Raw genomic sequence first — 7,852 nt, 5'->3', positions numbered from 1 at the left:
CCTCACCTTCTGTAATGAACCTGGATCCAGGGTTGGATCCTGATCCCGGTACCGGGCCGGGCGGGGCCGAACCTCCCCCGGTCCTCCCGCTGCTCGCGCGGCCACACGCGTCCGCCCGCCGTCTCTCCTCATTGGCCGCACGCCACGTGCATCCTCCCGCCCTCTCTCCTCATTGGCGAAGATCCCTACCGCCCGCCGCGACCATTTGTTGGTGATGCTGTCAATCTTAAACTGATAGCCCGCCCCCTCGATGAGGTGCCGGCGACTCCTATTGGCCGAGAACAGCTGTGCCACACCCGATTGGTCCGGCTCCACGGCTCCGCTTCCGCCCTTCCCGTAGTACCGCCTTTTTCCCGTCTTTCTCTCCCCATTGGCTGTTTGCGCTGTCAGTAATATCGCCCGTCTCCCATTGGCTGAGGCAGCAGCGGGAGGCCCGGCGGGGTGTCATGGCGGGGGTCGGAGCCGGGGGGGACCCCCGGGAACCGCCCCGGAACCTTCAGGGCCTTTTAGAGATGGCGGTGGCGGCCACCGGGCCGCAGGTGGAGCCTCGGGAGCCGATGGGCGAGGAGGTGAGAGGGGGGAGATGGGCGAGGAGGTGGGGGGGGCTCCGGGGCCTTGCGGCCTGTGGGTCCAACCCAGCACTGAGGCCTGTGTCCCAGCACTGAGGCCTGTGTCCCAGCACTGAGGCCTGGGTCCCAGCATGAGGCCATGTGTCCAGCACTGAGCGCAGGGGGGCTGTGTCCCAGCACTGGAGGCTGGTGTTCCAGCCACTGAGGCTGTGTCCAGACTTCGAGGCTGTGTCCTAGTATGAGGCTGTGTCCCAGCATGAGGCTGTTCAGCACTGAGGCCTGTGTCCCAGCACTGAGGCCTGTGTCCCAGCACTGAGGCCTGTGTCCCAGCACTGAGGCCTGTGTCCCGTCCCAGCGGCAGCGGTGGCTGCGGGCGGCCGTGGCCGAAGCGATGGGAGGCACCGGGCAGGAGGTGGAGGAGATGAGGCGCTGCCTGGACGTGCTGGGCCGGCCGTGCCCGGGGGAGGAAGCGGCCGAGAGGGGCCCGGGGGACACGGCGACACACGAACGGGCGTTGGAGCTGCTGGCCGAGCTGTGCGAGAGTCTCGATAACGCTACAGGTGGGTCCGGGGGCGAGGGGGGTGTCCTGGGGGGGTGGGACATTGGAGGAGTTGAATGGGGGAGGTTCTGGGGGTCCTGGAACCACCGTGTGGGGTCTCAGGGCTGTTCTGGGGGGTCTTGGAGCCACCGTGTGGGGTCTCAGGGCTGTTCTGGGGGTCCTGGAGCCGCCGTGTGGGATCTCAGGGCTGTTCTGGGGGTCCTGGAGCCGCTGTGTGGGGTCTCAGGGCTGTTCTGGGGGGTCCTGGAGACACCGTGTGGGGTCTCAGGGCTGTTCTGAGGGTCCTGGAACCACCGTGTGGGGTCTCAGGGCTGTTCTGAGGGTCCTGGAGACACCGTGTGGGGTCTCAGGGCTGTTCTGGGGGTCCTGGAGCCACCGTGTGGGGTCTCAGGGCTGTTCTGGGGGGTCCTGGAGCCACCGTGTGGGGTCTCAGGGCTGTTCTGAGGGTCCTGGAGACACCGCGTGGGGTCTCAGGGCTGTTCTGGGGGTCCTGGAGCCACCGTGTGGGGTCTCAGGGCTGTTCTGAGGGTCCTGGAGACACCGTGTGGGGTCTCAGGGCTGTTCTGGGGGTCCTGGAGTGTGGGGTGCTGGGTGTGTTTCCTTCTTTCTGCTGGGTGGGTTGGAGGCCTTTCATTAAACTCTTCCCTTCTTCCCTAGATTTCTGTGCCCTCGGGGGCCTGGAGGTGGTGCTGGGGCTGCTGGGACACCCCTGGGCCCCTCTGCGGGCTGGGGCTGCCCGGGTTGTGGGGGCGTGTGCCCAGAACCTGCCGGGAGCCCAGGGGAGGGCGCTGGCTCTGGGGGCCCTCCCTGCCCTCCTGGAGTGTCTGCGGGCGGATCCTGATCCCCGTGTGCCCCCCCGCGCCCTGTTTGCTATCTCCTGTAAGTACAGTGAGCTCGGGGATGTTGGGTTCTGGGACTCTAGAATAAGGGTTGGGGGGACTGGGGATATCAAGAGGGATCTCAGGAAGGTGGACCCCATTACCTGTCCCCAAAACTATTCAGACCGGGGTGCCCCCTGCAAGCCAAAGTTTTACCCTGTGCCTTTCTCTCCCCCCTCCCAGGCTTAGTGCGGGCTCAAGCTGAGGGCCTGGCCCAGTTTGAGAGCCTCGGGGGGCTGGAGGTGCTGGGGGGGGCCCTGCAGAGCCCCCAGGCCCCTCTACGTGCCAGAGCTGCTTTCCTGCTGCACAGCCTGTTGCGTGAGCACCCCCACCTCAAGGGTGAGTACCCCTCAGGACTCCCATTAGACACCCTTCTCTCTGCAGGACCCCCCTCAAATAATCCACCCACCATTCCCCACAATAAAAGCAATTCACCCTGTCCACAGAGCCCCTGTGTCGCCTGGGGATGGTGCCACAGCTTGTGGCTCTCCTGCGAATGGAGCACGATGGGGCCCACGAGCACATCCTGGGAGCACTCTGCAGGTGAGCCCCCAAACGTTTGGGCCTGAGGGGTCACAGGGAGGGGAAAAACAGTGGGTGGTAAAGGGACGGGTATGGGGGGTAGCAGGGGAGGGCTGGGGGCAGGGAGGCAGTGCAGGAGGGAGGGTTGGGGGCAGGGAGGTGGAGTTGGGGGGGAAAGGTGCCAGTTCAACTGAAGTGGGGGGAGATCAGGCTCCAGATTTATGGGGTGGGGTCTGGAAAACGATGGGGTGGTTTGTCTTCATTCCCTCTTGTTTTGCTCCTACCTGTTCCAGTTTGGCAGCAGACTTCCCCAAGGTGATCCAGGAGTGTCGTGTCCCTGACCTGAGGCTGGAGGAGCTGCTGCGAGAGCGTCGGTGCCTCCTGCAGGGCCGGGAGGAGTTCCAGGTGTTGGGGGGGGGCTGCAGGGTGGTCCTGGGTTGGTTTATTTTTGGGGGGGGGGGGTTCTGGACTGACCCCGAGTGACCCTTCCATGCAGGAGGAGCTGGAGTTCTGCGAGCGGCTGCTGCAGCTCTGCTTCGAGACCCCCACTGAGGACAGTACGATGGACCGGTGACCATAGGAGCCCCCAGACCCACGGAGAGAGACGTGAGATCCCCTGAAATCCATGGAGAGCACCATGAGATCCCCTGAAATCCATGGAGAGCACCATGAGATCCCCTGAAATCCAAGGGGAGCATCACATCAGGGGGCTTTTCCTTGGAGACCCCCCCAGAAAAGCATCACGGGCTGGTGACTCTTGTGAGGGGTAATAAAGGTTTCCCTCCCGTTCAGGCCGTGGTTATGGTTCCTAGAGGACAGGAAGCAGCCGTATGACGTCATTGTGCCTTGCAGCGCTGTGACGTCATTGTGCTGTATGTCTTCCAGCCCCATTCCGGTGCGCCGTTCAGCACCGACACGCTGGACAGCTCCGGTGGGCGGAGCCTCGAGGGGGCGTGTCCCGACAACGCCACGCCCCCCCGTCATCACGCTGCTGCCACGTGACCAGCCGGTACCAGTGGGCGTGGCTTCGCTCCGTTCCTCCTTTCCCATTGGCCACCCCGTGTTGGGGGCGTGGCCTGGAGCCGTTACCTGGAGACCGCGTGTCTCGGCTCCATCCTCGCTCTCCCATTGGCTGAGGCCGCCCGGTTCCGGCGGAGCCGCGCTCAAGATGGCGGCGGCGCTGGAGGCGGCGGTGGGCACGGCGTGCAGCTGGGGGCTGGCACCGGCTCTGGATCTCCGGCAGCACCGTAAGCTATGCCCCCCCCCCCCCCCTCCTTCCCCCCCCCCCCCCCCGCTTCCCCCTACCCGGTAACCCCGATTTTCCTCCCGGTAACCCCGATTTTCCTCCCGGTAACCCCGATTTTCCTCCCGGTAACCCCGATTTTCCTCCCGGTAACCCCGGATTTTCCCAGTCCCGGACACCGACAGCCGCGATGTGACGGCGCTGCTGGTGGGGGCGGCGGAGGGGCGGCACGTCCTGCTCACGGCAGCTCGCATTTACCGGGAGCCGCGCTCCGCCATCACGGTACGTAACCGGGGGGGGGGGGGGGGCACTTACCGGCCGGGGGTCACTCGGCGGCTGCTCCGTTACCGGGTGGATCCCGCAGATGTTCGTGGCCGAGCAGCGCCCCGAGCCCGTGGCCCGGCAGCTCCTGTTCCTTCTCCTCGCTACCACCGAACCGACGGGGAGCAGCGGGCTGCGCGGTAACGGGGAGCACCGGGAACCGGGCGGGGGGTTATAACGGGGGGGGGGGGTTATAAGGGCCCGTTGTGAGCCCGGTCCCGCCGCCCCGCAGCTCGCGCCGCCGCCATCTTGGAGCTGCTGGGCTCCGTCCGGCTCCGTCCCAGCACCGACCGGATCCTGCGCGGCGCTGCCGGGCGGCTCCGGAGATGGGTAACGGCAGGGGGGGCGGCGGGAGCCCCCCCGGAATGGAGCTGATGAAAGGTAAAACAGGGGGGGGGGGGATTGAGGGGGGTCGGCGGGGTTGGGGGGTCCGGGGGGTTTGGGGGGGTCCGGGGTCCACAAACGGTGCTGCCGTTGTGTGCAGAGCAGGGAACCGGGACGCGTGGAGGCGCTGCTGAAGGGGTGGGAGGGGGGCGCGCAGGATGCCCGCCACGGGACCCCCCCGGGATGGGACCAACGGCCTGAGGCGGCTCGGCGTCCGGTACGACGCGAGGGACGCGCTGGCGGACTGGGACCTGAGGTGGAGCTGCACAGCGGGGGGTGAGCGGGGAATGGGGGGGGGGACGTGTGGGATTTGGGGGGGATTGGGGGGGACATAGGGGGGATTGGGGGGGAATTGGGGGGAGTGAGGGGGGACTGGGGGGGGCAATTGGGGGGGATTGGGGGGTTTGGGAGGGACATATTGGGGGGGTTTGAGGGGGGGACTGGGGGGCTTGGGAATATGGGGGGGGACCTCGATGCGGGGGATTGCTACCTGAGAAGCCCCTGCCTACAGGGGGGGGGGGGGGTGGTCTATGGGGGTGATGGGGGTGGTGGGGGGTGTCTCTACATTGAGGATTCCCTGCACGCTGCTGGTCCTGGGGGGGTTAATGGCATCGACTCCCATCGCAATGACTGCGACCCCCCCCCCCTCTGAAGGCGACCACCGTCTCCCCCCCCGAATTCTTGCTGTGGAGGAGCAGCGGCGTCGCCTTCGTCCCCCGGGGAGGGGGAGGAGACGCCGCCCCCATCCCAAACCCCACCCTGCAGAGCAGCCGCCGGGCTCGGGCTGTGAGTGTTTGTTCGGGGGTTGCTCTTTTTTGGGGGGGGGTCCCAATAGAAGCCTCTATTTGTGACCCCCCCCCCTCCTCCCTGCTCAGGACGGACAGCTGGGGGCAGAGCGGGGCTTCTGGGGGGACGTCGTTACCGGCCCCTTCCTCATCTTCGGCCTCATCCCCATCAGCAAACATGAGAAGGTGGGGGGGCACTGTTAATTATTAATTGGGGGGGGGCACTGTTAATTATTAATTGGGGGGGGGGATAATAATTGTGAGGGGCTCGTATTTCCCTCCCCATAGACGGCCACGGAGATCTCAGTGGCCAAAGTCACGGAGCTGCTGTGGGAGCTGCATGGAGGGGGGGGCCGTGAGGAGCCCCCCCGGGATGAAAGCGATGAGGATGGGGATGCGGACCCCCCTGAGGACCCTCTGTGGGATGGGGGCAGCCCCATGGGTGAGTGTCATCCCCCCCCCCCCATGGAAAATACCCCTCCTCAAAATGCCCCCTCCCCATTTTGACTCACCCCAATTGTGAACGTCCCCTCCAGGTCCAGCGCTGCCCCCGTCCGTCCGGATTCGGTTCCTGCCCCTCGGTTCGGCCCAGTGCCCCCCAGTTCGGGCTGGGTTGGAGCAGCGCTGCGGGGTCCTCGTGCTGGGCTGGAGGTGGGGGGGCGGCTGAGGGGGTTTGAGGGGGGATTTGGGCTGAGGTAGTTGGGAGGGGGCGGCCCAGGGGGTAATAGGGGCATCCCAGGGGGTAATAGGGGCAAACTAGGAAGTAATAGGGGCATCCCAGGGGGTAATAGGGGCAAACTAGGGGGCAATAGGGGCATCCTGGGGGGTAATAGGGGCAAACTAGGGGGCAATAGGGGCCACTGAGGAGCTTTTGGGGTGCTGGAGGTAATAGGGGTTCTGAGAGGGGGGTCGGGAGGTATTTGGGGGGTTCCTGGTGAGTGGAATTGGCTGTTTGCTGTTGATGTGGGGGGGCAATGTGGGATCTGGAGGGTCCCGGGGCCGGATTTTGGTGCGTTCTGGGGGTTTTTTGGGGGTCCTTCACTTGCCCCCATTCCCTGCAGGTCCCTGGAGGAGCTGACCCCCCCCCTGCTGCGCCTGGCGGCCCCCGCAGCCGTTCTGCTGGTAGAGCTGCCCACGTACGTACGGGGGGGGGTGGTCGGGAGGATCCCCCCCATTTCCTGCCCCCTTCCCCCCCCCCCCCCCCCCCCCCCCCCCCCGTTCTTTCCCCCCAGCTTCGTGCCCGTCCTGCGGCCGCCGCAGATCGAGGCGTTCCGGGAGCGGGCNCCCCCCCCCCCCCCGTTCTTTCCCCCCAGCTTCGTGCCCGTCCTGCGGCCGCCGCAGATCGAGGCGTTCCGGGAGCGGGCAGCGACCCTGGCCCGCGGGGGGGGCTTCGAGCCCTGGGAGGGGCCAGAAGTTCCCCCGGGCTACGCACGATTCCGGCGCAGCCCCCCCCCCTGAGCCCCCCCCTCCTCCCCCACTAACCCGCCCCCAGCCCCTGACCACGCCCCATTTCCACTAAGCCCCGCCCCCATTCCCGTGAAGTCCCGCCCCCTCCCCATTCATAAAGCGCCCCCCACCTGACCCCCGGACCCACTGCAGGGAGGTGAGGAGGGGAGTGGGGGTCTGTGGGGTGGGAGGGGGGGGAATAGGGGAGTTCTGCAGGGCTGGGGGGGCCTGGATGGGTGGAGGGGTGAGCACTGGAAATGGGGCACGGGGGGTTCTGGAGATGGGTGGAGGGCAATGGGGGGATGTTTGGGGTTAGGAGGGGTCTGTGGGCTGGGGAAGGTCTGTGCAGTAAAGGGGGGGTGGGACCTGGAGGTTGGGGGGATCATTGTGGGTCTCATGTGGGTCATGGGAGGCTGTGGGGAGGTTGGGGTCAGGGACACAGGGTGGTTTCTGGAGGGGGTCAGCGCCCTCCTGGTGTCCTTGGTTGAAGGGGGCTGATAGGGGTCTATATTTATCCCCTTATCAGCACTGCAGCCATAGTCCCATATAGGGCAAAGCCTGCAGATAAGGGGGGGGGGCACCCCATGACCTCCCCCACCCTAGGCACTGTTTTTGTCTTCCAGCAGCACCGGTGCACAATGGCTGAGGAGTGAGTGGGGGCTGTGAGGGGGGGGGCACCTTTTGTGGGGGGGAGGGGAAGGTCTCGGGGTTCTGAGCCTTCTGCCCCCCCAGGGAGGAGCCAAAGCCCCCCCCCCTGCGGCGTAAATCATCCGCCAACTACCGGGGTTACGCAGTGGAGCCCCATGCCAAGGTGGGGCCCTGAGGGGACACGGGGGGGGGGGGTCACAAAACATGAATGGGGACACGACCCTCATTGTTCTCCCCACTGTTCCCACAGAGACAATCCAAGATCTCGGCTTCCCGCAAGCTGCAGCTCAAGGTGAGGGGGGGGGGGGTCCATGTGGGGAGGGGTCCCTCTTGCCAGCAATGTGACCCCCTGGTGTCATCTCCCTTTGCCCCCCCCCAGACGCTGCTGCTGCAGAGAGCAAAGCGGGACCTGGAGCGTGAGGAGCAGGAGAGGGCAGGAGAGAAGCAGAGACACCTGGGGGAGCTGTGCCCCCCCCCGGAGCTGGATGGGCTGGGGG

At 66.3% G+C, this 7,852-nt stretch overlaps 5 protein-coding genes and 1 long non-coding RNA gene across 9 annotated transcripts in view; 4 read left to right on the top strand and 2 right to left on the bottom strand.

Moving 5' to 3' along the window:
• KMT5C (lysine methyltransferase 5C) overlaps positions 1-568 on the bottom strand; it is a 12,472-nt gene extending 11,904 nt beyond the window's left edge. Inside the window, exon 1 of one of the 3 annotated variants that reach the window (XM_015850719.2) lies at positions 7-568. In XM_015850719.2, the coding sequence (XP_015706205.1) occupies positions 7-132 (126 nt within the window). In that variant the 5' untranslated portion in view covers positions 133-568. The remainder of the gene's footprint in view (positions 1-6) is intronic. The other 2 variants (XM_015850720.2, XM_015850721.2) reach the window with 2 other exon arrangements.
• HSPBP1 (HSPA (Hsp70) binding protein 1) lies at positions 420-3,319 on the top strand. Of its 2 annotated transcripts, XM_015850723.2 has the most exons (8): positions 420-569; positions 925-1,129; positions 1,786-2,007; positions 2,190-2,345; positions 2,453-2,549; positions 2,822-2,933; positions 3,025-3,139; positions 3,171-3,319. In XM_015850723.2, exons 1-7 carry the CDS (start codon positions 447-449, stop codon positions 3,100-3,102), a joined length of 993 nt encoding a protein of 330 aa, XP_015706209.1. In that variant the 5' UTR covers positions 420-446; the 3' UTR covers positions 3,103-3,139; positions 3,171-3,319. The 2 variants fall into 2 exon arrangements, with proteins under 2 accessions (XP_015706209.1, XP_015706208.1); XM_015850722.2 differs by having other exon boundaries at positions 3,025-3,319.
• Positions 1,608-2,902, bottom strand: LOC116652649. Its single transcript, XR_004305793.1, has 2 exons — positions 2,813-2,902; positions 1,608-1,738 (listed from the first exon to the last, which is right to left on the bottom strand). It is a non-coding gene; the product is annotated as an uncharacterized LOC116652649 (long non-coding RNA).
• A 58-nt stretch (positions 3,320-3,377) lies between the features above and the next one.
• Positions 3,378-4,467, top strand: LOC107307237. Its single transcript, XM_015850727.2, has 4 exons — positions 3,378-3,775; positions 3,941-4,053; positions 4,136-4,232; positions 4,325-4,467. Exons 1-4 carry the CDS (start codon positions 3,403-3,405, stop codon positions 4,465-4,467), a joined length of 726 nt encoding a protein of 241 aa, XP_015706213.1. The 5' UTR covers positions 3,378-3,402.
• Positions 4,468-4,634: 167 nt separating this feature from the next.
• On the top strand, positions 4,635-6,746 carry DNAAF3 (dynein axonemal assembly factor 3). The gene is made up of 7 exons (XM_015850706.2): positions 4,635-4,745; positions 5,131-5,262; positions 5,352-5,447; positions 5,550-5,703; positions 5,798-5,912; positions 6,323-6,397; positions 6,575-6,746. Exons 1-7 carry the CDS (start codon positions 4,635-4,637, stop codon positions 6,717-6,719), a joined length of 828 nt encoding a protein of 275 aa, XP_015706192.1. The 3' UTR covers positions 6,720-6,746.
• A 445-nt stretch (positions 6,747-7,191) lies between these two features.
• Positions 7,192-7,852, top strand: part of LOC107307234 (troponin I, cardiac muscle) — a 9,044-nt gene continuing 8,383 nt past the window's right edge. Inside the window, exons 1-4 of the mRNA XM_015850718.2 lie at positions 7,192-7,356; positions 7,440-7,518; positions 7,606-7,647; positions 7,735-7,850. Of these exons, the coding sequence (XP_015706204.1) occupies positions 7,292-7,356; positions 7,440-7,518; positions 7,606-7,647; positions 7,735-7,850 (302 nt within the window). The 5' untranslated portion in view covers positions 7,192-7,291. The remainder of the gene's footprint in view (positions 7,357-7,439; positions 7,519-7,605; positions 7,648-7,734; positions 7,851-7,852) is intronic.

Source organism: Coturnix japonica, unplaced genomic scaffold (assembly GCF_001577835.2).
Source record: "Coturnix japonica isolate 7356 unplaced genomic scaffold, Coturnix japonica 2.1 chrUnrandom516, whole genome shotgun sequence".
In the NCBI taxonomy this organism is placed as follows: Eukaryota; Metazoa; Chordata; class Aves; order Galliformes; family Phasianidae; genus Coturnix; species Coturnix japonica.
Note: the sequence above shows the minus strand (reverse complement) of the source record. Positions and strands in the feature narration are given on the sequence as shown.

Bases quoted from the DNA above. Each gene is read 5' to 3' on its own strand.
- HSPBP1 (XM_015850723.2), top strand. From the start codon at position 447: ATGGCGGGGGTCGGAGCCGGGGGGGACCCCCGGGAACCGCCCCGGAAC. The intron at 1,130-1,785 runs GTGGGTCCGGGG...CTTCTTCCCTAG, and splicing joins GAGTCTCGATAACGCTACAG to ATTTCTGTGCCCTCGGGGGC. The intron at 2,550-2,821 runs GTGAGCCCCCAA...TACCTGTTCCAG, and splicing joins ATCCTGGGAGCACTCTGCAG to TTTGGCAGCAGACTTCCCCA.
- LOC107307237 (XM_015850727.2), top strand. From the start codon at position 3,403: ATGTCTTCCAGCCCCATTCCGGTGCGCCGTTCAGCACCGACACGCTGG. The intron at 4,054-4,135 runs GTACGTAACCGG...TGGATCCCGCAG, and splicing joins AGCCGCGCTCCGCCATCACG to ATGTTCGTGGCCGAGCAGCG. The intron at 4,233-4,324 runs GTAACGGGGAGC...GCCGCCCCGCAG, and splicing joins GGGGAGCAGCGGGCTGCGCG to CTCGCGCCGCCGCCATCTTG.
- DNAAF3 (XM_015850706.2), top strand. From the start codon at position 4,635: ATGCCCGCCACGGGACCCCCCCGGGATGGGACCAACGGCCTGAGGCGG. The intron at 5,263-5,351 runs GTGAGTGTTTGT...CTCCCTGCTCAG, and splicing joins GCAGCCGCCGGGCTCGGGCT to GACGGACAGCTGGGGGCAGA. The intron at 5,913-6,322 runs GTGGGGGGGCGG...CATTCCCTGCAG, and splicing joins GTCCTCGTGCTGGGCTGGAG to GTCCCTGGAGGAGCTGACCC.